The 26,553-nt window shown below is 37.5% G+C and overlaps 2 protein-coding genes across 3 annotated transcripts in view; one reads left to right on the top strand and one right to left on the bottom strand.

Annotated features, from left to right (window-relative positions):
• FAM185A (family with sequence similarity 185 member A) overlaps positions 1–3,298 on the top strand; it is a 35,818-nt gene extending 32,520 nt beyond the window's left edge. Inside the window, exons 8-9 of one of the 2 annotated variants that reach the window (XM_062490823.1) lie at positions 937–1,054; positions 3,270–3,298. In XM_062490823.1, the coding sequence (XP_062346807.1) occupies positions 937–1,052 (116 nt within the window). In that variant the 3' untranslated portion in view covers positions 1,053–1,054; positions 3,270–3,298. Of the gene's footprint in view, positions 1–936; positions 1,371–3,269 lie in introns of those variants that run through there. The other variant, XM_062490822.1, reaches the window with a different exon arrangement.
• Positions 3,299–3,888: 590 nt separating this feature from the next.
• Positions 3,889–26,553, bottom strand: part of FBXL13 (F-box and leucine rich repeat protein 13) — a 60,705-nt gene continuing 38,040 nt past the window's right edge. Inside the window, 8 exon segments of the mRNA XM_062491560.1 lie at positions 3,889–3,942; positions 3,944–4,040; positions 11,829–11,901; positions 11,904–11,991; positions 15,735–15,748; positions 15,751–15,919; positions 19,488–19,571; positions 26,278–26,356. Of these exon segments, the coding sequence (XP_062347544.1) occupies positions 3,889–3,942; positions 3,944–4,040; positions 11,829–11,901; positions 11,904–11,991; positions 15,735–15,748; positions 15,751–15,919; positions 19,488–19,571; positions 26,278–26,356 (658 nt within the window).

Here is a 26,553-nt window from a genome sequence, read left to right as displayed (position 1 = left end):
AGCCAGTGTCAGCTTGCTCTGAGGTGGACCCACCACTGGCCAAGGCTGAACCCATCAGTGATGGTGAATAACACAATTAAAGGGGAAAAAGCCCTACTGCACAGCAGCAGCTGGAGAGAGGAGTGGAAATGTGTGATGGAAACAGCCCTGGTGATAGGCAGGCCAGTGCAGAGGCAGGGGCAGGAGGTGCTCCAGACACCAGAGCGGAGATTCCCCTGCGGCCCCTGGAGGGGTGCAGAGATTCCCCTGCAGCGTGTGGAGGACTCCATGTCAGAGCAGGGGAAGAGCATGAGTAGCTCTCCTCCTGCAGAGGAAGGAGTGGCAGAGATAATGGGTGAACTGACTGAAACCCTCGTTCTCCATTCCCCTGTGCCGCTGGTGGGGAGGAAGTAGAGAAATCAGCAGTGAAATTTAAGCCTGGAACAAAGGGAGGGGTGAGTGGGATATGTTTTTAAGATTTGGCTTTATTTCTTATTACCCTTTTCTGATTTAATTAGGAATAATTGAATTTTTTCCCCAAGTTGAGTCTGTTTTCCCTGTGACGGTAACTGGTGGTTGAGTTCTCCCTGTCCTGACCCATGAGCTTCTTGTTATATTTTCTCTGGCCAATTCATTTGAGAAAGTGATGGGGAGAGTGGCTTTGGGTACCTGACACCATAACATATAACCATAACACATTTCTGAGTTTAGAATAAAAAGTGCAGTACTATATAATAAAAACCACTACTGTATTGTAAAGCTGTATTATGGGAAATTAGATTAATGCAAGAAAACTGTATCAAGAAGGAAATATCAGAAGTCTTTGCTAAAAGTACACAGATTCTAACAAATCGAATAAATGCTATAAATGCTTCCAGGGAGCTTGGAAAAAATGACAATGTGAAGATGATATATTTACTGTGTGTCAAATTAAACTAAGACAACTCTCTTTTCCAGGTCACATGAATCAAAGGGATGAAACAGACAAATGGATTAAGGCTGCCACACAAAATGGCAAAGTGTATCTTAAAAGCCAAAGCTGGATCCAGTCTGTCAAGCTGAAGAGTTCTTAAAGGTGAAGGAGGCCAAAGAGATTAGATCAAGAAAGTACAAAGGAACATTTCTGTAAAATTATGAAACTTTTTGGATGAATATTCTTAATATAAAAGAGAAACTATTAAAAATGAGAGCATTTTAACCCAAGATTTGCCTGTGACAGTGCTGGTGCTAAACAGTCTGGTTTACTATTAGTGCCTTTTAGGAACAAGATGATCTTACATATTCAGGATGTATATAACTTGACCCACTTACTATATCAGTTTAAAAGCTGGTGCCTTTCAAACAAAACTTTGGAGTTGTCATTTAAGAAATAAAAACAACAAAAAAAATTCAACACTTCCACGATGACATGCTTTGCAAGCTATTATACTTTTAAATTAAATGTTTCAATACTGTAGGAATTCTGCTGTTTATGCAAAATGAAGAGGATTTTATTCAACCAAATTGTATCATGGACAGGAAAAGATCACTTTTAGTGTAGCTCTTACGTGGTCTTCTTATTTGGTGTCTGAACCCTGAGCAGTTTCTGCCTGGGTGATGGGTGTACTCTCTGTGTAAAAATACTTCTGTGAAATGGCAGAACTTGGGCTGTGTCATCCTGAATCTCTGGTTTGTGGATAGAAATAAGAACTCCAGCTGTGTCTACCACTGCTCAGCTGCAAGGAAAAGCTTTTAAAATAAATAAAAGTGCAATGGATCTGGCTGATTTCAAAGAGGAACATTCCTCCATCTGGACTTGAGGGGAGAGTCCACATGAACATTCATTCCCCAGAAGGAAAAGCTGCCATAGAAAGGAAGTGTTGCCCTAGTACCTGAGAACTGGAATCTCTTTATTTGCAGTGACTTAGAGCCCTGTCCTGCAAAGCTGCCAGGCAGCTCTGGGAGGCAGGAAGGCACAGGGAGGGAGGTGAGGGGAGCAGGTAGACCCTGCGCAAGGACAGGCCCCATTTTTGTGGGGGAGTCTGTATTACTGAAATCCAAGCACACAGTAAAGTAAATTGAGCTTTTTAAAGTCTTTCCATGCCTCTCTGTGGCACCTTATAAAAGCAGTAATGAAATTTGTGTTTTAAGCTGAAATGTAAGAATCCCTGCCATGTGAGGGGATGGTGAGGAGCAGGAGAGAATTAAGACTTTAAGTTTTGTGTGTATATATATATATATATATATGTACTTTAGGTCATAATAGTAAATTATGAAATTAGCTTTTTTGCCACAGGATTCTGCAGGAGGTATAATTGCCCCCAGCTAATGCAATTCAAGAGTCAAGGACAGCATATCTACTGTAATTCAGGGTGGTTGAGAACTCCACTTCCTGTTTACTGTTGTGTGTACTGTTTGTTGGGGTGAGGTGGGCACTGATGCATACGACAAATTATATGTATTTTTAATATAAACACTAATATACAAAACATTTCTAATAGTGTTACTGAAGGCATTACATTATTATTGGATATCAGTTATTATTATTATTATTATTATTATTATTAACTTTTAAAAGTTACACAATTAATAAATTATAATGGTTTTGGATATCCAGAAAACTATTTGAAACTAATGATTTCTATGCCCTGCTACAGCCAAAGTGAAAAAAGCACCTCAGAATTCATACCACATGAAAATATAAAAACAGTCTAATAAGTACTTGACAAGATCAAATCCCTTAAATGGTCCCATTATTCACCTGAAATAAAAAACCCGCCAGCTTCTGAGATGAAGGTTGTGTTAAGGGAGAACATAGTAAGAAAACATGCTATTTGTTCCATATTCAAAAGAAAGCAAACTCAGGCTTTGAATTCATTAATTTTCTAAATCTAGCAAGAATTGAACATCAGTATTGTTAGTTACTTGCTTAAAGTTTAAATCAACCAGCAGAAAAATTGTGCTGTCACTAAAGTTACTGCTTCACTCCAAGTAAATACATGTTGAGACCAGCTAGAATGTTAATATAAAGGTCAAGAATGAGTTGAAGGAGGACAAATCCTTGGGAGTTTCCCAAAGGCATTGGACAGGGTCTTGTTCTGCTATAATGAGGTGAAACTGTTTTTTTCTCTGTACAAGGAAAGATTAGTAGGTTATCAGCAATTAGAATTTGAATGGTGAATCCCTTGTGTGCTCATATATCTTTTTTGTCCATTTGATGAGAAGACATTCTTGTAACTGGAGCAAATTTATACTTTTAACACTTTTTTTTCATCTGTGCTCCCTTTAATTTGGTTCTCCTGTTCTTGCAGCTGCCAGCCAGCCCACAGTTCAGACCTGCAGACATAAACATCAGCTTGTTTAGAGAGCTGGACTCAGCCCGAGAGGCTTTTATGAGCAAAAGGGCTCTGGGAGCACAAGTGACTGTTGAGAAGTGGAGAACATGTGCATAAATGTATGGGTGTAGTTGTTTATTAAAGAATCTGTAGCCAGTACCTACTCACTGCTCTCAATTCCTCAAGAAGGCTGTACTTGGTGAGTACCAGCCACATCAAGTGTGAAGTTCTCTGGGGAGTCAGAGTGTTTATGTCCTGGAGAGGACCTTCATGGCAAACAAGAACCTCAAACACATGCAAATTTATTCATTGCTTACTCTGCACGGGACTACAAAACTTTCATTATTGAAAGATGAAGACAGCTTGAATCAACATCTGAGAGAGACCAGTGCTGTCTGAGTGCAGCTGTCTTGCTTGAAGGCATTCATACTCTGTGAAAAAGATTTGCTAAGCTTCCTTACTAATGCAACAAATGGCCTTTTATTAAAGAGTTTATTAAGAAAGATTAGTTTTAATAAAAAATAACACAGTGGTCTTTTCATGCTTTAGAGAAAACCCCTTGAACTGTGGAGATGTGCACAATTTCTTCATTTTTTCATTTTGAAGAATGTTTTTTCAGGCTCTGATCTGTGTTTTTTGGTGAAGGTGGTTATGTTACCATCCCAGTCATATCCAAGCCAGGAAGGAGGGTCAGCATCAGGATGTTCCTGTTTCTCCAGTTCAGCTGTGGATTTCAAGACAGCTTGTCTACAACAAGAGTTTGAAAATAACAATGATAAATTTTTTCAGAGGATGTTTTTACAAAGAACACTAAAAGCAGTTAAATGAGGAACAGTTCCTTGTTTTAACTAAAGTTATCAATATTATAAGGGTGTTGTGGAAAGTAAGTCTGAGGATAATTGGTTAGGTCATAGGGTCACAGGATGAATTAGGTTGGAAGAGGCCTCTGGAGAGCATTTCAACCTAATGTTGCTTTAAATGTATCCAACTAGACCAGGTGAGTCATGGCTTTGCAAGATGAGTTCTGAATATCTTTAGGGATGTAGGCTGCACACTCTCTGGGATCCTCTTCAAGAGTTTGACCAGCTTCCTGCTTAAAAAATTAGTTTCCTTGTAATCAGAATGTAATCAGCATTTTACATATGCCACTTGTCCTATCAGTGCACGTTTGACAATGGCCTCTCCTCTCCTCTCCTCTCCTCTCGTCTCAGAATTAGATTAGAGACAGCAATGTCTCCTCCATCTCAAGCCTTCTCCTGGGACTTAGCAAAACAATTCTCTAATGGTTCTTCGCATATCACATGGTCCAGCATTTTAATGGTCTTGGTGGGCTTCCTCCACACTTGCTCTAGTGTGTCAGCATCTGCCTGAACACAGATCTGAGTAGGTGATGCCACTGGAATAGCAACATTCTCTTTGGAAGGAAATATTAAACCAAACAAGATCAATAAACCATCTACATCCAAAGGTATTACAGCATCTCCAGGGTCTTTTCTCATGGCTCTGATGGAAGGCTATAATAACTGTGCATGTCCCTCTCTCTGTTTCTCTATTTGAGCCACTGTCTGTGGCATCTCCAAGTATTTTTACCCTTTCCTCATTCACCTTCTGCTCGCTTTTCAGCCAGCCTCTCTACTGTAGTTATCTTCTGTCACCCACCTCTTTAAACGTGTATTGTTTCAGAAATGGAACTGAGTACACAACAGGCAGTGCTACAAGAGCCTTATGATCACTTGCATTTACTGGCACTAGCCCTGGACCTGCCCCAAGGCTGTGTTTTGCAGCTTCTGTGACAGCTAAACCAGAAGACAGTTGTCTGTGATGCCCAAACCCACCCATGACCCCTCAGATCTCCCTCAACATTTTGTGACCACTACCCTTTTGCAGCATTGGAACACAAAACTAATAAAGTAGATCAAAATTTGAGAAAATATGGCCTCCTGAGTGAGACATTCTAAAAAGAAGACTCCTTCAACTCCCTTCTTTTTCAGTAGCATCAATCCAGCAATCTTCGTTACCTTCCCAAGCTGAAGAAACTGAACCCACCACTATCAGTCTTGTGAATGTCTTTTTCTTTCCATGCCTTGTGTGACCTGGCTGCCAGCCTGGTCCTGCTGAGCAGAGCACCCTCCTGTCCATCCTTCCCCAGCCAGCTCTGTGCTCCAGAAACCCCCCTGTGCTGAGCCTATTCCAGTGCTCCTGGGGAAGAGCCAACTCTGCATCTCCCATCCTCTCCAGGAGATTCAACCTGATCTGGTGTGTCACAGCCACAGCAAGGCAGTCTTTCACCTTGCTGGCCAACTCCTAAGCTCTGGTAAAATATAGAGCATCCAGACAATACTAGAAAAAATACAAACTGAAGTGCTCTGTTATCTGTCAGTAATGCTGCCACAGTGTTTTTTGTGTTTGTTTCCCAAAGTGGAAATACTGGAGATGGTTACAAGAGGCAGATGTGCCCAGCTGTAATGCTTGCACCACTACAGCAGGAAAGGGGAAGTGGGCAGGAGTGGAAAAGAGACAGAATTAGTGGAGCAAGAAGGGCTTGTTTTCAACCCCTGCAGGATATTTTTTTAATGAAAAGTCCAACACTGACACACTCTATGAACCACATGAACACAAGGCTGCATCTGTTTTTATATTAGGGAGGCCTGTGCCATTGAGGAATGTGTGCACAATTTATATGAGCTATAAGCTCTGACCTATAAAAATTCAACACATCCAAGTCCAAACTCCTGTTTTTCATGGAAACTACGATGTATAGCGGCTGTCTGAAGCATGTATAAGGGGAGCTGTTACTGTTTTTTTGGAAACTTATGATGTCCCATGCCTGGAGCTACAGTTGAGTGGTTTGCCAGAAGCAGCCATTCATTAATCATCAACACATGGTAAAAAGATTGTTTATTTAAGATATAGTGTGCTATGACAGAGCCTTTTTATTTTATTTATTTATTCATTTACTGTCTTAAATGAGCACATTGATGAATAAAAGTATCTCAGCCAATAATTACAGTTACCTTTGGCAAAACAACTATCACTTGGTATAAGTCAGACAAAAGTACTGGCCCAAACACAGGGCTTGAGCAGCACTGGAATACTTAATTGAATCCTTACCCAAAGTTTGAATCCATTTCACTGAGAGGGTAACTGAGAAATACAGTTCTGCAACATGGTCTGAATCCTGAGCCATTCCAAAATTCTACATTTTTTCAGAATCACAGAACGTGCAGAGTTGGAAGAGACCCACCAGCATCAAGTCCAGCTCCCAACTCTGCATAGCACCATCCCCAAGAGTCACACCATGTGTCTGAGAGCATTGTCCAAACACTTCTTGAACTCTGTCAGGCTGGTGCTGTGACCATTGCCCTGGGGACCCTGTTCCTGTTTGACTGGGTCCATCATAATAAAAAGCAGAGGTTTTAAAAAAAACTTTTTGAGATGAGATTACAGCAACCAATCAACAGTAAAAAGTAATGGAAAACAAAAACTCAAACATGGGAGAAATGTTTATAGTGCAAGTACAGGAGAAATTAAGCAAGTGGAGGCAGGGAGCTAATGGGAAAAGCAGGAAGCATCCTACAGGCATTCTCCAGGTTACAAAATGTGGTAAGACTACATAGGATCTGAATTGTTCTTAGGTGTATGTCAGCTGCAGTAGTTTTATCATTTTATGGTATCCAGTTCCTGTGCACTCCGTGGCTGAAACATGGCACACCAGGAGCCTCTGTGTCACTTCACAAAAGAGATTTACAGCCAGTGAGTAGACAGCACTGTATTTTTGTTGCTTATTAAACAGAAGACTTAGGACTAACTGTTGTTGGTCTTTTATCAAATCATGTGTGGGAGATCTTCATTTCTGATTTCATGTTTATTGGATCTTTCCTGCCTGGAGACCTGAATACTGGGATAACACTTAAGAAATTCTGCTTTTTCTTTTTTTCTTGCAATCTCCTTTCTAACCAACAACATCCATCAGAAAACACAATGACAAAACCAAACAAAAATGAGAGTCTTCTCCAAATGTCAAATGTATTGTAACTATTATGATCTAATATAATTTTTGTTTAAAAGGCAAAAATTGTAAGATAAATTTTTGAGGAGTTACTTGTTAATAATGTAGTCATGAGTTTAGGAGAAATGTAACCAGTTTTATGTTAGTGCACACAAAAAAGAAGGAAGCACCTAATTTTGCTCTCAAAGAATATCTTTTGGGGAAACCAAACTTTTACAGATGAGATGTAGTTTGGGGAAAGCACAAGACTGGCTGGCTTCTCTGTCAAAGACACATTTCCTTTTTCATCTTGCATCTAGAAATGTTAACACAATGTTTTACAGGGATCAGAAGTGTTTCTCTAAAGATGCCAGCATGTTATTTCCTGTAGGTGTAGTCTTAAGCAAATCAAATTGACACAACCTTCTCCTACATTTTAGAAAGCAGTGAGTTAGGCTTCTTTTCCTCTAGCAGAAGAAATCAATTGTACCAGTACTGTGTACTTCCAGATTAGATTATCCATTATTTTTTCTGCCATTTTGAAACTGGATTAACTGAAAGGTCATTAGCCTCTGGATACAGAAATATGCAGCAAGATACCAGGCCACAGACCTTTTCTTTCTTCTAACATTTATTAAACCTGGAAGCAGGCAATATGTTGGCAAATATAATCTCAAAATCTACCTGATACTGGAAAGAATTAACAAGTGAAAGTCCCTAACTCTTTCCTATGAAGCTGCATTGAAACTTGAAGAACTTTGTGGCTCCACATGCTTTCTATTTTAATCTATCAAAACAGTAAAAAATAAAAAAAAATGAAAGATAACATGGCACAATACAAGAGATATGACTCAATACTTGCAAGGTTTAGTCTATTAAGAAATGTCTGCTAGGACTGGTTTGTGTTTAACAGTAAATAATGGGGAATTCCTTTGGAACAATGAGTTAGTATTTTATGCCATAGATATTTTAGGGCAACTTTAAACTAAAAACATTTTTCTTCTATTGCTTATTTAGAACCTAAGCCTCAAGCATATTTAATTCTCCAGATGAATGTGATGTTTGCATAGATTACATCTTCCATCTCCTTAAACAAGGAATGAAATGCCTCTGCAACGTAGCTTTCACACCCGAAGAACATAAATTACATCTTAAATCAGCCTTTACCTTCTATGAAAATCTAAGAACCTAAGTGTGGCTTTAAGAGGTAGTGTGAAAACACAGGATGAGGGCCCATTGTTTGTCTTTCTGACAATCTGTTGCTTGTCATTAATTACTAAAAACAGGTTGTGAAAGAAACACATAGTTTTATAGAAATATGTGACAGCAACAATACTGTCCTTGCTTTTGATGTTGTTGAAAAGCTACTGCTTTTCAAAGAAAACTAACTACAGAGCCATGCCATATTTTACTGTGCTTTTGAGGTAGTTATTGGCAGAAGATAATTTTTATCATCTTTTCCCTATTGGCCTTGAACTGCAATTAAAAAAAAAAAGATTTTCCTTAACTGGGAAACATACTGGATGTGGAACATATCTGCATCTAGCTGTGAACCTTTGTCTTCTGAATATCATTCCATCTGGATGCAGCCAGTATATTCTGTGGCCTGGCAAAGTCTAGGGTGGGGTGTCTTTGGATCTGTTGGAAGGAACAAGCAAAAAATGTTTGGAACTACATTATTCTGCATAATCAATTCACCTAATAGGCGTTGTCCCAAAGTCAGATGGTGCAGGATAGGAGTCTCCTATCACTGAATATATGGTGTAAAGGGTTAGAGATTGAGGCAAGGAAAAGAACCATGCACTGTCCAGAAAATGAGACTCAAGAAAATAAAATTGGCCAAGTTTACCTAGTTTTAATCAGAACAAAAAGGGCAAAGTTAACACTGGGTGGACACATGTGTCTCATGGTTGCTTTTTTGTTTTGCAGAGATTTGTAAATCTCCAGGGTTATCTTTAGAGTAAAAATAACTTATTGGGAAATTCCTTGGCTGAGTTAGAAGAGTTTAATCAAGATCTTTGGAGAACCCCTTGCACATGGGACTCTGAGGCAGAAGCATAATCCTGGGTCATCCCAGGCCACAATAATGCAAATGGGTTTCTGAGAAGTTGTGTCAGCTACCTGATGGTGGCTCACCCAACACAAATTTTAATTTGCACAAATTTCTGTTCCCATTACACCTCACTTCTACAGGAAGATGGATCAGCAAGCAGAATCAGAAAGGTCTGACACACTGTTGCCACTCTAAACAGAGATATGAAGTCACAGAATAAGCAAGTCAACTACAGTAAACTGAGGATAAAAGAAAATCCCTTGAGGCTTAATATGAGAAAAACCATAAATCAGAAAATTATGAAGCGATTAAATGAATCCGTATTCGTTCAATTCTTTTTTTCAATTACTACTGTTGCATACCAATCCTTCAAAGCACTTTCTGTATCTAACAAGTGTTTAATTAGAAGTAGAAATTGTAAGGAGAAAGTTCTGAGATGACATTGAGAAAACTACGTCTGAGAGAAGTGAAGAAAATAAGACCAATGACAGCAGAATTGTTTGTGGTAAGACAGGGAAATAGTAGAGGAGGGTTTGGAAAGTGTGAAGCACACTGGAAATACCTTTTGAGTTATGAAGAATATGTATTGGTCTTGTGGTCTCTAAAGTGACTTTTACACCCTGGAATGGTTTAGCAGGAAGTACTGTACTTACAGAGGACTTCAAGTACAGTTAGACCTCTCCTAGTATAGGCTGTCTATACAGGATGGTATTATATATTTCTTGCTCTCATAAAGTTTTATTATGTTATTTACTCAGATATCTCAACCATGTCTAAACTTCAATTCCTTTCCAGTCTGGCCACTGTGCTGTTCTAGGTGTACAGGCCTGGCCTGTAATACTCTTAACCCTCATAGAAGGGTGAATATCAAACCCACATCTTCTGAGACTCACAGGTGAAAAATAACTCTCAGCTCAGTTCTCCCAGTTTTTAAGAAGGGTAAGAAGGAAGGCTCCGACAATTACAGGCCCTCTAGTCCCACTTCAGTGCCTGGTAAAATTGTAGATTAGGTTATTCTGAGAGTAACTGAAAAACATCTGGGAGACAATGCAGTCACTGGGCACAGCCAGCATAGGTTCACAAAGGGCAAGTCCTGCTCAGCCAACTTTATTTCCTTTTATGACAAGGTCATCCACCCAGCTGATCAAAGGAAGACAGTAGATGTGGTGGGTTTGGATTTTAGCAGAGCTTTTGATACTGTCTCCAAAAGTATCCTGGATAAACTGTCCAGCACTCAGCTGAGCATGTCCATAATACACTGAGTGAAAAACGGCCTCACAGGTTGGACTCAAAGGGTTACAGTAAATGAGGTTATATCAGGTTAGTGGCCAGACACCAGTGCTCAATTTGTAATGTTTTTATAAATGATGTGGATGCAGGAATTAAATGTATGTGCCAACGATATTAAACAAGACTCTGCAGGGTAGAAAGGCACTACAGAGAGATCAGGATAGACTGAAGAGCTGGGCAATTGCCAGCTGCATGAAACTGAACAAGAGCAATTACTCAATTCTCCACCTGGGATGGGTTAAACCTGGTTATACGAATGTGCAGGGGGATGAAGGGCTGGGGAAAAACCCTGCAGACAGAGATCTGGGAGTCTGGGTCGATGGCAAGTTGAACATGGGTCAGCAGTGCCCTGGCAGCCAGGAGGGCCATGCGTGTCCTGGGGGATTCAGGCACAGCATCACCAGCTGGGCAAGGGAGGGCATTGTCCCCTCCCCTCTGCTCTGAACTGGGGCAGCCTCACCTCGAGTGCTGGGGGCAGTTTTGGGCACCACAATATAAAAAAGACATTGAACTATTAGAGACCATTCAGAGAAAGGTGACCACGGGAATTTGAGCACAGGAATTGCAAGGAGTGGTTTATGTCACTTGTCCCTCAGAGAAAGGAAGGCTGAGGGGGAAGTGCTGACCAGTGATAACACACAAGCTGTGTTAGGGGAAGTTCAGAATGAACTTTAAGAAAAGGTTCTTTACTGAGAAGTTGGTCAGTAAAAACCAGCCTGGGAAAGTGGTCACAGCAGCAGAGCTTGACTCGTTCATTGTAACCGTGCTGTGTTTTGATCACAGGCACACATCTGTGCCATATACTGACATTCAGTCTTTGGGAAACAGGCCTCCACAAACCCTTGGCATGAGCTCTAGGACACAGTGCGATGGCTGAGAGCATTAAGCCAAGCTTAGTTTTCTCATTCATGTTCCCATGTGCCCTTGAGGTAGCATCCTTTGCAGAAACTTCCCTAAGAGGACATTGTCTGCCATGAAGAGAGATGGAGTCTGTATTTCTCTTCACTTCTGGCTGACACTAGAACATGTAGATAATCCTGCCAGACCACAGGAATCCTAAGGCACCAGTGTGGACACCCCCTAGATAAAGAAGCTAGACAGCTCAAGACAGACACCTAGCATGGCACCATGATGCCAGTGGAGAAAAGAACCTCATGTTTTGGGGTTTACAACCACCTCTGAATTAAGATTAGGAAATACTTTCTTGGTAATTTTTCTACAGTACAGTGTTGTGAGACTCTGGAGTTGCTCACAGCCTTTCCAAAGATATTTCAGGTATTGTCAGTAAAATTAATACAATCTGAGATGTCCAAGAAGGAGAGATAATGGCAGACTGCAGCCAAGTACTGGATACATGTATCAATCATCTGTAAATGAAGCAACAAGACATGAAGAAGTTGGATTATTAAATAGTTGAAAAAAAAAACCAAACCACAGAGCACAGCATTAGTGCCTGATTAGTAGGAAAATTACATTTTAAAATTGAAGTAAGGTTTCTGGCACAACAGAATTCTGAATCTCTGCAAGAGGCTCCACAGAAACTGTCACTTTCTAATATTAGATATTAGTTAACTGTGATTTCAGTCTAGTTTAAATATTGTGGGGTTTTTTTTCACCTAATGAGAGTGGTTTAACTTTCCCACCCATATATGTGCATACAGCACATAGAAGTCTTTAGTGTTCATGCTATTGCATTGCTCTCTCTAAATTATTAGGATGCACTTGTATCACTTTCTAAACTCACTTCTCTATTACAAACGAGTGTCTCAGACCAAGACTTTGTGAGTATGTGGCTGGTTTTTTTAGCTCTGAAGCACAGCTGCTTAGTTTCACCTAACAAGTCCATTTTTCAGGAACTGATACTCATTGCCATTAATGCTGGAAGCTGCATTTGAGAAAAACATGACACACAGTCTTCAAGGTACATAAGCAGCCATGCAAGCTACTAATTGCTCCACTGATCTCAACAGGAACAGTCAAGAATACATTATGTACATACTTTAATTACCTTGTTCCTTCAGGACCAAAAATCAAGAGGGAACATAGTAAAAACCTGTTAAAGACATTTGATTAAAATCACTGGAGCAGGGTGGTAGAAAAAGAGATGAGGATTTCACTCGTACTAAATAGTCAATCTCATGAGAATCTATAAGGGACAAGGAGACAAGATAAAGCTGGGGCCTGGGGTTGTGGAACAAAAGTTAGCACACTATCTCATTATAGTCCTTTTGGCACATAGAGGAATGTACACGTGCTTTGCATATTCCAGATCAATTTATATGCTCAGTATTTAGATCTGCAATAGATTAATAAATAGATAAAAATATTATTAAATAGATTGTAGATAAATATTCTTAGTTTTAAAAAAGAAGTTGCTGATTCTGAAGTCAGTAACTGGTATCAGATGCATTTAGAAAAACCTACATTTGTCATACACTGGATCCCATTCCCTTTAGAGGACTGAATAACAGAATTCATTGTTCATTCTACTGTATCTCCAGAACTTAGCTATTTTAAGGGTGAATTCATTTAACAAGTGATTTATTTTCAGTTCTTGGTGCATTTTTTTATGTGTAGAATATTTCCCACAGCAACTTAATTTTTTTTTCTGATTAAATAAGAATTAACCCTTGAATCAGGTTCATTCACTGAATAAGGCTCAGAACAGAACTGCTGAATATTTTATACAATCAGCATTTGTAAAATTACTTGAACCTGCCTAAGTATGCAGAACCATGACATGGAGACTCACAGCACCTCCATTTGTGTCACTGTAGTTTGTTGAAAGACAATTGATTTGACTCAGAATATAGGATTAAAGTGGTAAACTCTTCTATTTTTAGAGTAACCTGCATAACACAATGAAAATATTTTTAGTATACATATATTTCTATTTTAACTCAATATTTTAATATTATATATGAATTTTAAAAGTTATTTTTCTTAAAAATAAGATACCTCATGTTGCAGGACACATTAGCATATATCCTTTGGAACAGGTTCGTTCTGACTTTAATCTCCTGACCATTTTAAAACAGTTTCTGAGTGGAAAATATTTCCTTACTTAGCAGCTGGATACCCTCAATTTACACTACAGATTGCCAAAGGATTTGTAAGACCCATTAGCTTTAACATCCACAGGTGTACCCGTCTCATTTTATGGAGCTGCAAGCTGGATTCAAGTCAAAGACTTGTAAACTTATGGGTAGGTTTGTGTGGAAGAGTCTCAATGTTCTTTTCTGAAAATAGTAGGGTATTAGCATTTAAGAGATTGGCTTTATAACTGTTTAAAGAAAAGATACCATCTAGGAACAAAGTGTTGGAAGGGGATTACTAGGTCAGTGAGTTGACTCATTTTTCCCATTTGCAGGAACTGCAAAATACAACCCAGACCATTCCCTTACCAAGGGCCATACTAACACTCCATAACAGTTTGCCCCATGTCCCCTCCCAGAAAGCTGTTTCATAATTCACTGCTGTGATAACCAAAAAACCTCCCAGTTGTGAGCCTAAATGTATTTACAGACATTTTATGGTGCTTGTTTTGTTTTGTTTTCCTGTGTTGGTATGTCATGTGTTGGGAAAGCGTGCAGACAGGACTGATGGCAGCACTACATAAATTCAACTACTTCAGGAAGACCTCTGTGCACAACTCCTACCACCACTGTCATTGTGGAAAAATAGCTGAATATCTATCTAAACCCAAAGGATACAGGAGATTAGGACCCATGTATATAATAATTATTGGTGTACAGTAGGTATCTGTAAGAAATAAACCAATGGCTAGTGTAAGATGGAGAGTGGCCTCCCAGATCTGAAACACAAACAAGTGAGTTTCGGTCTGTAGGCTGAGAAACTTAAATACAATTGGAAGGCAAACAACTTGATCAGAGGATATCTGATAATTTAGGGCTGGCTAATTAGTCAGCCAAATAATCTCAAAGTAGTTGTTCAGGAGGCTGTGTTCAACCACTGCAGTGAACAAGGGGATGTGTGGAGGACTGAAAGAATAGTCAAGGGTTATGGAGATGAGTGTTGGTGAGGAGGAAGGCAGGGACAAGCGATGGCTGCAGACTTATTGTGGAACAAAACAGGACACGGGCATTTATTTCAGTGGGGAAAAAAAAGGAGAAAAACTGGTTCAATGAATGGCAAAATTTTAAAGTGTAGTTCAAGATGAACATTTCCAAAAGTAGCATTGCCATGTTCATTGCCATGTGATAGTGTCAGAAGCAACATCATAACTTTTCCCATGAAATTTAAACAGAAGATGAAATCAGCATTTTAAAAATTGCTTTGCATGCTTATTTTCAAAATGAAGCAAGCATTTTGTTTTGCTGTTAAAAAATTAAAACCACATAAGTAATTAGATGCACAAAAGCCAGAGCTATTAAGTCAGAAAGTATGGAGAAGGGATATAGGCTTTCATAACAGCAATAATTTCAAAAGGGAGCACACATTTAGATACAGCAAAACGTTAACTGACATGCAAGGCTTTAGTCAAAAGAAATTATACAGAAAATACAAGAAGGAAAAATGCTGTAATAGAAGTGTGTGGTGAAGAGAAACTAAGTTTCACTACAGATGAATTTAATCTAAATAACTTAATTTCAACCCTGAGTGCTTCAGCTTTAAGGCAACTCTTTTGTTTCAAAGTAGCCACTGCCTTGCCATGTAAAGACACAGGTATCAAATTCTAATGCCCTAGTTTATGCTTTACTTGGATTCCGAAAAAGCACTGGGAAAAAAAACATGGAAGTATCAAGAGCAATTAAAACAAAGCCACAATCCTTTCAAAGCACCCAAAACACCAGGAGCTGGGAGAGTATTTGCAGGAAGTGGTACATAATGTGAAAGCTCTTCTCTCTTCAGTCTTCTTTAGATATCAACCCCTGGAGAGGAAAACTTTGACCTGATACAGCAAGGAAACCTTTATATACTGTAACTGCAATTGGAAGAATGCCAAATACTCCCAAGAGCCAAGTCTCAAATCTTAAAACTCACGGAAAAGCTGCTGAATGATGCCAGCAGGTCAAATTTCTGGATGAAATAGTAAGTAATTTCTTTGCAATAGCAATCCCAGAACTATCACTCTGTTTCTTATACATACCTTTGGGCAACCACTATGTTGACTGATGGCAGTCTGTGGCAGTGGAATGCCATTGTTGTCACAGCTTCATCTGTCAGCTCAGGGCAATAAGAGACATGGCAGTGCTCCAGGTATTCTGTGCCTTGCAGAACTCCATTACAATACAATACATCAATCCTTTGACCCACGTCAGACACTTCAGTTCTCTAGGTACCCTTCATTAGCAGTGAAGTCATTCTGCTCTTGACTGGGAATGTCACTAGAAAAAGAAGAGATGCATTAAGGGGCTATTTTCAATTGCTTATATATTATACAGTGGGTTCATTAGACTAACATTTATGTAAGTTCCACTATATATATTAAAACATATCGAATTTGGTTTTTTAAATTGAGCACAACCCAGAATGCAAAATGTTGTGCTTAGAGAATCAGGCCCAAATATATTCAGGCTACTGCTCTCTGCAAATGCCTGTTTTTGTGCATAATAACTTTTCTGGTTTTTTCTTTTTCTTTTTCTTTTTCTTTTTCTTTTTCTTTTTCTTTTTCTTTTTCTTTTTCTTTTTCATGAACAGAAAACTGTATCCGTATAAATCACCTTTTTTTTTGGAAGGGAATGGGTAAGAACCTCAGGACTGTCACTTAAGAGTTCTGGGCTTTGATTTCCTCTGTGGAATTCAGGCCAGTTAACTGTGATACAGGTTGACTACAATTTCTATCCTCGTTTTTAGAGTGAAGAAACATTTTCAGAGCCTACTGACTCCAATTTCAACACTTTTAGAACTCAAATACTAGCTTTTTCATATATTCTGTAGAGCAGATAGTCTTGGAAAATAACAATGGAACTCCTGTGAAAGGTCACATGGATTCTTAAAATACACTTTTCTCCTTTGTACTCTGAAACTTTTTTTACCTTTCAGCCTTAATCTTTTTCAAGCCTGAAAACCATCACCTCTAGGCTTACAAAGAGAAGCTGGACTTTCTAGTGAAACCTTCTCTGGCAACCTCTTGAAAAGGGATGCCTAAAATCCCATTTCTTCATCTGACAGCTCCATGACATGAGGATCACAGGACAGCCTGCAGCTCTACCAGAGGTTTAGCTTCAATCAGAATCTCTCCTCTTCTGTCATGCTCAGCCTAAAACCGTGGTGAGATGCCTTAAATGTGTCACTGAGCTAGCTTCCAGGCCTGCTAATCTTGGCCCAAGGCCAGAGTAATTTGTCATTTACTGGAATAGCAATTCTACCTCTACAGGAAAAACAAGGAATTTTACATAGTAGATTGAATAAAAACCACTGGTTGCATGAAGCTTTTCAAAGCTTTCAAGAATTAGTCCTGAAGTCCATAAGCACCACATGGATAAATAAAATAAGTACACAAACACAGACACAAAAATTCACGTATTTATTGTGCACAAATATTATATATTTATTATTCTGAGAAAATCACCTCTGCAGTAATCAGACAACTGCCACTAACACACAGCTAATTTTTCCTTATGTTAAATAAGAACTTGCACAATAACAAAGGGTTGATCACTAGAAAATATTATTTTTGTTATGACAAAATATTATGTGATTTTCACAAGTCTTACCTAAATAGATGCAAAGAAACTTATCAGATCTGAAATTTGTTTCATACACTGTACCTTTAAGATTTTTGTCTGTATCTTCATTCTGGTTTAATTTTCTTTTGTCTATTGGTACAGCTATATCAAGGCAGTTCTTCTGGGGCTTTGGGTCCTTGTTTTATTTTGCAAAATATTAGAGTGTCGATGTTTGAACCTATGATTGGTTAAAGTGGAAAATTCAGAATATATATTAATTGACTTCTCTACCCTTCCTATTTCAATCTTGGATTTGTGGGCTGTTTTTCACCTGTAATACAGAAACATTCTACACCCAGCAACTAAATGTTTTTCATCCACGTGCAAGAGAAACTGCACTCCTTTAAGAATTAGGCCTCAGATGTGATGACTTAATTGCTACATTCTCAACTAGGGTATGTAACACAATCTGAAGCCAAGATTTCAATGCCTGTTAGATATGTTTATCTCATAAGGAAGCATAGCTTCCCTACATACTTATTTTAAATATCCTTCAAAGTTAGAGTCTGAATTTACTCTTAAGTCTACCCCTACATGGTTTTGCAAATAGCACTCAAATTATATTTGAGCAATCAAAAGAGATGGAGCTTTGTTTGCTCTCTTCATCTCTGTACCCCTGGTTCTTTGTCTATAGAGAAAGAAGATATTGTGAAGGGAAATTATATTTGCAAGACATTTAGACACTATGAAAAGTCAAATGCCATATGAAGAGAATGTAATTTTCTAATTTAATTGCACAATTTTAATTCTGTATAAATAAGGCCTGAGGAAACACACAAACATCAATGAAAAGGTCAAATACTAAATTGCTGTTCATTAAGTGAAGTCCCCATTTTCAAAATATGGGGTCTCATAAATGTTTACATACTGTTATAATGCCTGGGAACAGGCAGTGTGATTACAATAAGATTACTCTCTGCAAATTCTCCATAAAATCATATCCTTAGATTAAATATACAGAAAAGGACTTGTCATTTTGTTTTGAGTTACTCTGTACCTCTTCTTTCTCCTGCCTTCCCTACATCCATGAAAACAGGGCTTCTGCAACTCCTACACATGCTCCCTGCTGCTGCTTTCTTCCTCCAAAAGTTCAAATTCTTTTGGCATGCAAGGAAAGCAGAAACACTTCTTTTTAACAGTTTTTTTTTTTTTTTAACTTTGTGTAATGCGATACCTGAAATAGCTTCCTAGCCAGGAGCATGGCACAACACAGAAGTGAATACTCTCTGAGAGCAGCAGCACTGGCACCACATATCTTTCCATGAGGTACACAAGATGTACATACTTGGTCATTATTAAAATCATGGAACTTTTCTGTTTTATACAGACATTCATGAAAGAGGAGTCAGAATTATTGTTAGAGAAGCAAATGGCCTGATGTGTATGTTGGGCAACAAGATTCAATCCAGATGCAGCTCTGGTGATACAATAACTGACTCATTTTTACAATATATGGCTGTAAAATGATGGATGTTGAAGATTTATAATGGAAAAAATGTAGAAGCTGAAGACTGGGATTATGTGATGGCATTGGCTGTACCTGCAGCCTCATGATCTGCAAGTGTTTATGGGCATGAAATCAATACCATTAAAAATACATGATTTAAGCATTTCTGTTAAATATAGTTAGGAACGATTCTCAGTTACAACAACAAAAAACGTGCTCTTATTTGGGTGTTAATTCCTAACAAGATGGATGGTTCTTTCTACTACTGTAAAGTTACCTGCTACTGTTTATTTCTCATACTGTTCTGAAATACAAAGTAAATTTATGCAACCATATTGAGCTTGTCAAATCTCCATAAGGATTTTGGTAAACTTTGAGTAACCTGTGATAAGGACAATTAATTTCACAGTTTAACCATACATTTTGGAAACAGTCATTTCCTCTTCATTTTGAATATTCAAACTGAGTTGATTTTGTGCCCACTAGATTCTTCATGGGAGTAAACAGAAAGAACTGCCCCCTATTCATCCTTTTCAAGCCCCAGTTGAACAGATCTCAGGCATATGGAGCTGTAGGAATGAAAGGGGAGTATTTTTGATGTAGAATGGTGTTATGAAGAATGAAGGATTACATGCAGAACAAAACAAGATCAGTTTTGGATATGGTTAATTTAATGAACTAGAGGGGATTCCAGGGAACACCCAAGAAAAAGGCAAAGTTTTACCTGAATTCCATCATTACAGAAGTTTTTTCATTGTGATATAGAAAGTTCCTATATTTTTCCATGGCAGCCAAGGACTCTCAAGCCCTAAGAAAATACAGAAAAATTAAGAAAGAAAGGGAAAAAGTCTATTTTCCTACCTCTTGAGAAACAAAGAAACTGAAGAAAGATAGTGCAGCGTGAAATACTTCCACCAGCAAAACACATTTACAGATCTCCTCCAAAATTTGGGGTTGAAGAACTCTTCACAGTTTCTTTTTGGGGTGGAGGGTGTTGTTTGTTTGTTTGTTTTTGTTTGGTTGGTAGGCGGTTTTTGTTGGAAAAGCTAAATACTACTTGCTAAGACCAAATGTCTTAAAATTACTGCCTTACCATTAAGGGTTTTATGGCTACAGCTATGGCACAAGACAACATTTGAAACGGTGCTGTCACACTCAAAAGTGTACAAACTTCCACATTCAAGACAATAAGGAGATGAAAACTTTGGTAAATTCCCATGTCAGGACTGCAAAAGAATCTAAAGATGTTTTGTGATTTTTACTGGTTCTACACCAGGAAACTGGGCAATGTTGTGATGCTAAATGCTCTAATTTGAAGGCGAATTAAATGTTGATTTTGTAAAATTCATTTTGATAATCACAGCAGAATATCTCTGTACTTCATATGAATAAATTAAACTTTACTGGGAAAAGAAGTTACCACTTTATTCCATATGGATAATAAGTTATATACAATTAGACAGTGAGAAGCACTGCCTAATTGTAGGCAGAGAGGAAGTATCATCCTGAAAAAATAAGCACGTGTAGATAGTGTCTGGAAGCCAGATGTGGACACTGTAATGATAATGCTGGAACAGTGCGGCTGGAGTTCAAATTTTGCAGATTCCTGAGATCTCACAAGCTGAATAGATACAAAAAATTGAACAATGAAAGAGGTTTCCAATCCTTATGGCTACTTATGAAAACATAAAATTCTTCATTTTTCTCAGCAGACACAGTTATCTGGTGCAAGTCATTTTCAACAGCTTCGTGAAAATCCAGATTTGAAACTTTGTTGGCCAGAGTACTCCTATTCAAGACAATAAAATAGTTACGTCCTTAAACCTAAAATGGGTTTAAGCCAGAACTTGAATTTATTACAGCAAAAACGGATGGTCTGATAGGTGTAATCTCAAGGAAATAATTTCTTTTTGCATTTTTCTTTACTAAAAAGTGGCACCACTTGAATGCACTTGCTAATGAAATACTAAAGAATATAATAAAGGTTTTTTTGCTACATGACAATTAATGCTGCTATCACTTCAAAGTTAACTTATAATCATTTTATATGACTAAAGTGACATTAAATCACAGAAAAACTATTTTTTATAAATGAAAATCAATGTCTACATTGAGGTATTTTGTTAACAATTACAGATTTAAGAAAAAGAATGAAGACTTGAAAGACAAGGAATGACATTGGGACATTATAAAAAGAATGTCATTAGGACATTACATTAAAAAAAAATAATAAATTAAAAGTTCATGTTTCCAAAAAGAAACCTCTTAAAACAATCTCTATAAAGGAAGCTTAATCTATATGAAATTTTAACTATTATTTTTGCATCTAACATACATGGAAAGGAGTCAGTTATCACTAGTTTTATTAGCCCTCCTGATTTATTCCCTGATAAATAATGTCAGGGATTACCATCCAGGATTTTGACCTATTTCTGGAAAATTTCATCTTCTAAACTAAACCTCCTCATATTTATGGAAGATGTGGTTGGAGCTATCACATTGGAACTCCTGGAAATACTGTGCAACACAGAGACTAGGATCACCCACTCTAGGATCACCCACTCTCCAAAAATCTATTTCTCCTTTTGTGTCAATAAATTACTCCTGTATCTTGGATGAATCTTTTGTTGCTGTGGAGAAAGGGAAGACTTTGTCCAGCATCCCTTCTATAGCACATTATCATTTTCATTTTGAAAGCAATTTAAGTAGAAACTTCTTAATCGTCTGTAACAGCTGGTTTTTTTCAAGTAATTTTTTATGTTTTTGAGTTTTTTTCAGTTACTTTATATCATAAGGCCAACAGGCATTTGCAGAATATAACTTATTATTATTTCACCATGATTTCTGTAGGTGAGAAAATGAGTATTGACTGTACCACTTGGTGAGGGTCTTTACTTGCTAGAGATAAAAGCCATCTGAGGCTATGCCATACTCATACAAAGAGTAACTCTTCATTATTTATATTCTCATGATGAAAGTCTCTGCCTTTCTACTACAGACTGCACTGAATATACTGTCTCTCACTAACAATAACTGTGCTAGGGTACTTCCAACTTCTGAGATTTCTGTTCGCATCTCTGCAACCTTCAAGGTCAGCATCTGAAATGTATCATTGTGTTCCAGAGATATACAGATGTTACTTCCTGTTCATACTCCAAACCAAACAGATTGACTCCAAAGTGACTCCAGTCCTTGGACAGCTCTTAAGAGGTGTCTCCCACCATCCATGTCTGAGCCATTTACTATAAAATGACTCAATTCATTCTCTAAAATGCTCAGATTTCTGCACAGATTAGCCACAGTCAGGCGTCAGGGTCATGGATTGAACACCAGAAGAGAAGAATGCAATTCCTACCATGCAGATTCATTTTGCCATTAAAAATATATATGTGTCAGGACAAAGTTCAGATTCACATAGTAAAAACCTCCTGGAAAACAGGTAAGTCCTTATGGAAATGTAGCTGTACTGTTTCTAATACCTGAGCTAATATAAGGTGGCCCAGATCTGTTTTCAGGAACTGTAGGGACATTTTTCTCTTGCAGTGTAGAAATCCCCCTGTATAACACATGCCATAAAATTTAATTTCTATACCTTACATCATTTGTGGTTAGACCAGATCATAGCTTACAAACTATGATTGCCAATGTTTCTTGAGACAGTCCAGATGACAGGGATTCCATTGCAAAAAAATATCCTGTAAAAGTATCAAGCCTGATTTTCAACATTGCTGAGTACTTTTAATTGCAGCTGATTTGCATTGGGACTGCAGGTGCTGGCACATCTGGCATTCATCACAATTACTCTGTTTTAGTATTTCCTATTTCTATGAGCATTAAGTTTCTAAATCTCCAGATTAAATTCTCTCTTTCTCCATTCTCCTAAGCAAACTGGAATTTGGGGCCCATTTTAATATACTTTTACTTTTTCTTTTCCCTGCCTTGGGAATGTGTGGGATTTGCCACATTCTTTCCTTTGGAAATCAAATACAACTAATTAATTTGCAGTCTGTAGCTGGTTATATCTATTAGACACATTGATATCTTTTTCTTAACCATTACAAGGCTATTCCTCAGTTCTACTGGACAAATTTTTTAAACGGACCAAAAAGTGAAGCCAGGCTATGGATTCAAGTCACTGCAGATTCAGAATCCCAAAAAGACTAAAATAATTAGGCTAAAAAATTCCTCAAGATTACTATGGAAAGTCAAAGTGCCATTTTTGTTTGGGCGGGGATTTTTTTCCCTATTTAGAAACTATTACTAAAATATTAGTAATTATTTATGTTGCAACCTGGCCTTCAGGACCAGTCATGACGTGAAGATTATTAACACATAAGAAATGAAAATGGAGCTAACTGTTTATACATTCATATAACCTCTACTTCAGAGGTTATATGAATGAATCACTACATCTAGTGATTAAAAAGCATCCCCAACTTCAAACAGTAACTACACACACAGCAGCAATTCAGCCAGAAGAGAAAATGGGGCCTTAGATAATTGCAAAAATTTAATGTATGGACAGTTATTGCAGAAGAAAGAATATTTCTCTGTGTATTTTGTACATCCTTTTATCTTTGATTTCAGAAGCTTTTCAGAGTTATTCCCATTTTTAAAGTATTATACCTATTTTTTATGTTTCAGGCTATTTTTTTTCCTAATTATTGTACTGCATATAACTCACCCTGATATTAAGCTTGCCTTAGCCTATGTTAGGTCATCTGCTGTTTTTGTTGCTGGATGCTTTTTGTAACTCAGGAGTCAACTAAGATTATTTTATTATTCTGTGCCACATTTTTCTGTCTAAATCCTGCTTGACTAAAGATATTTTCTTCAAATATCCTGACACTTTTATACTGAATTACTTTTCTAATGTCCCAGGAATATGGGTGGTCCAGGCCATATGGAACAGCAGCTTGTGCTGGAATGAGGGAAGTGGGGCAGCTGCAGGCTCTCAGGCTCACCCTTGGAGCAAAGCTGCCAGAGCCTTGTCATGTAGACATTGGGGAGAAATCAAGATATTTTAACAAACATAGGGAGACTGTGAGAATAAAATTTGTGACTAGAACTGCTCCTCTAACTCATGGAAGCAGTTCCAGTGAGTCTGCTTTCATAATACAGATGGATTTTGTGCTATTAATTATATGCTAATGTTACCATCTCTTTAATGGAAGCTCAGACCCCTTGCATATACTGTAAATAATTTTATAATGATAGCTAAAGTATTTGTAATATTATCTCTGCATTAATGGACACGTTCACAATACTCCCAATTCAAAACACTATAGTCCCTATTGCAAGGAGTTTAGACGAGCAAAATGTGAGGCAAACCAATGAGGGATGGAAGGATAGCTAGAAAAAAAGGGAATTTTCTCAAAGATTTTAAACATTTTTTCCAAAAAGAGCTCAACACCTTTGCTTTGTCATTGCATTGTTGCTACATTTTTTTAAAGAAATGTCTCAAACTTGCAAATATTTTAATGTCTAAGATTCTTTTACATTTTCTATAATTTTAAGAAACTAATCTCTAGTACTTCAAGAATGACAAAACCAAATGTCCGTCTACTATCAAAAATATGACTGAGATTTAAAAAGTGTGTGTTGTTTTAAAAAATCTATTTTTAATAAAGAAGGATATATTTTCTGAAATGTAAAGAGATGAATGCTAAAATTAAAGCATGAAAAAAGCAATACTTAAAATGTAATTGTGTGGGTTTATAATGTAATGTTATGTATTTTCCGAGAGTAAGAGTAATATAGCCAAAGCCCTAATGAGAAAAGTACAGAAATTTCATTATGCCACCTGTTCCTCATATGCTTGAAGTTCACTTTCTTTTCACTGCATATATGGTATGTTAATGAGTAGTCTAATTTACCAAGACACTTAAGAACACATGCAACTTAAACATGGCACAAATTAATTCCCATTTTCTAGCCAGTGTTCACAAGTTTCCCTAGCCATGCAAAACATACAACTTTCTGTGCTATATCAAAATCAGGACATATGCAGTGATTACTTTTATTCCATTTCCAATTTTCAGTTGAGAAGTAGGCTCAGGAAAGGTATAATAAACTTCTCCAAACATTAGACTTTTAATGTCTGTGTTTGAAGAAGCAACAGAAGAGAAAGGCACCAACACTGAGGGAAAAAGTTCCATTTTGATTAAGTCAGTTGTACCTGAGACACAAATACATAAGAAAATATGACTCTACTGTATCTTTTTTCCACTATGTTAAGTATGTGTCATCCTTATTGCAAGAAATTCTGCTCTGCTTTGAAGGACAGAATCATTCTACTGTCATTTGAAAAAAAAAAAAACAGAAAGGAAAATTCTCTCGTGTAATGCAAATCTAAGTTGCACCTTCTAAATTTTAAACATTAAACAGCAAGAGAGGAAAAGCAAGAGAGACCCATTGCACAAACTGCTGGAAAGCACATGAACTTTACATTTTTTCTTTAATTAACACAGCATATAGGTATTGATTACTGTACATGAAACACTGTGCTCTCTGTTGCATTTTTAAACCAATACTTAGAAAGCCCAAGTTGAAAGAGATCATAGCATGACTTCCTCTAAATGCTAATAAAATGTATAATATAAAGTCAAAGCATAAAAATAGTAGCTTGTTACAGAACAGACTGATAGATTTCCTTTCATCAAGTAATATTTTAAGACTAGGAAAAATATTTAATATTAAATGTATTTATTTTATATGTGCATGAATTTTACATGCTTAAACACAGCATACAGCTAAAACCACAGGTTTTTTCCTAGTATAGCACTCAGAAATTACAAATATTTAAATGGTCACTTTATCTGTCTTGTGGGAGAAAGAAAACTGCAAGCCTTAGCAACGCAGTGTAAGCAAAAAAAGCTTGGCTTGCTGCCAAGGTCATGGGTTGTGCTATGTGAAAACTAGAATAAGAAGAAACACAGCATTTTAAAAGACTAGTTGTGACAGGCAAAGAGAAAGAAAACATTTTTTTGTAACATTGTGGGACTAAGTTCAAGGCAGCATACATTTCATTCAGATATAATTTTGTGATATCTTAAATGAGAACATTAAGTGAAGTCTTCTTGGATTCCCTAACCTCTTTATTTAGCTTAAGTTTCTGGCCTCCATAAAATATACAGGCATTATATATATTTTTTTCATGTTCAAGGTTTTTTTTTTCACAAACCTTGTGTTACAGTCAAATAATGAGGTTCTTAGTCAGAATTGTGTTTGGACAGTGACTGAGCAAATAGTTTCTATGGAAAGTTTCCTTGACAAGGATTCTCTTAGATTTCTGTGTTCAGTGCAAAGAGTTTGTCCCAAAAGTAAAAGAAACAGTGTTCACAAGGAAGGACCTGCCAATGTTTAACCTGTCACCACTCAGTGCTCCTTTTTTTTTTTTTTTCTCTTTCCAGTTTTAGCAGATTGAAGATATTGAAGATACCTTGCTAGTAATTCTTTCATTGGCAATAGTTTTCTAGACCACAATGGAGAGCAGTGCCTCCGTTAGAGATAACACTCAGCTCTCTTAGCTTAGCTCCCGAAGAACCTTGTACAAATGACCTCACACTGACCACTAACACTCCATCACTGACCCTAAAAGAGAAATGTAGGCAATATTTATAATCACTACTTTTCTTAATCTGTACAAGTAAGTACGTGATTTGCATTCAGAAGCCAACATTGAAGATAACCAAACATTAATGATGGTATTTTTAAACTAGACCTTCAAACCCCAAAATAGACAGAATAATTAATAGCTTAATTAGAAAAATGCTGCTCTGTGGAATGGC

This window comes from Cinclus cinclus, chromosome 4 (assembly GCF_963662255.1).
Source record: "Cinclus cinclus chromosome 4, bCinCin1.1, whole genome shotgun sequence".
Taxonomy (NCBI): Eukaryota; Metazoa; Chordata; class Aves; order Passeriformes; family Cinclidae; genus Cinclus; species Cinclus cinclus.
Note: the sequence above shows the minus strand (reverse complement) of the source record. Positions and strands in the feature narration are given on the sequence as shown.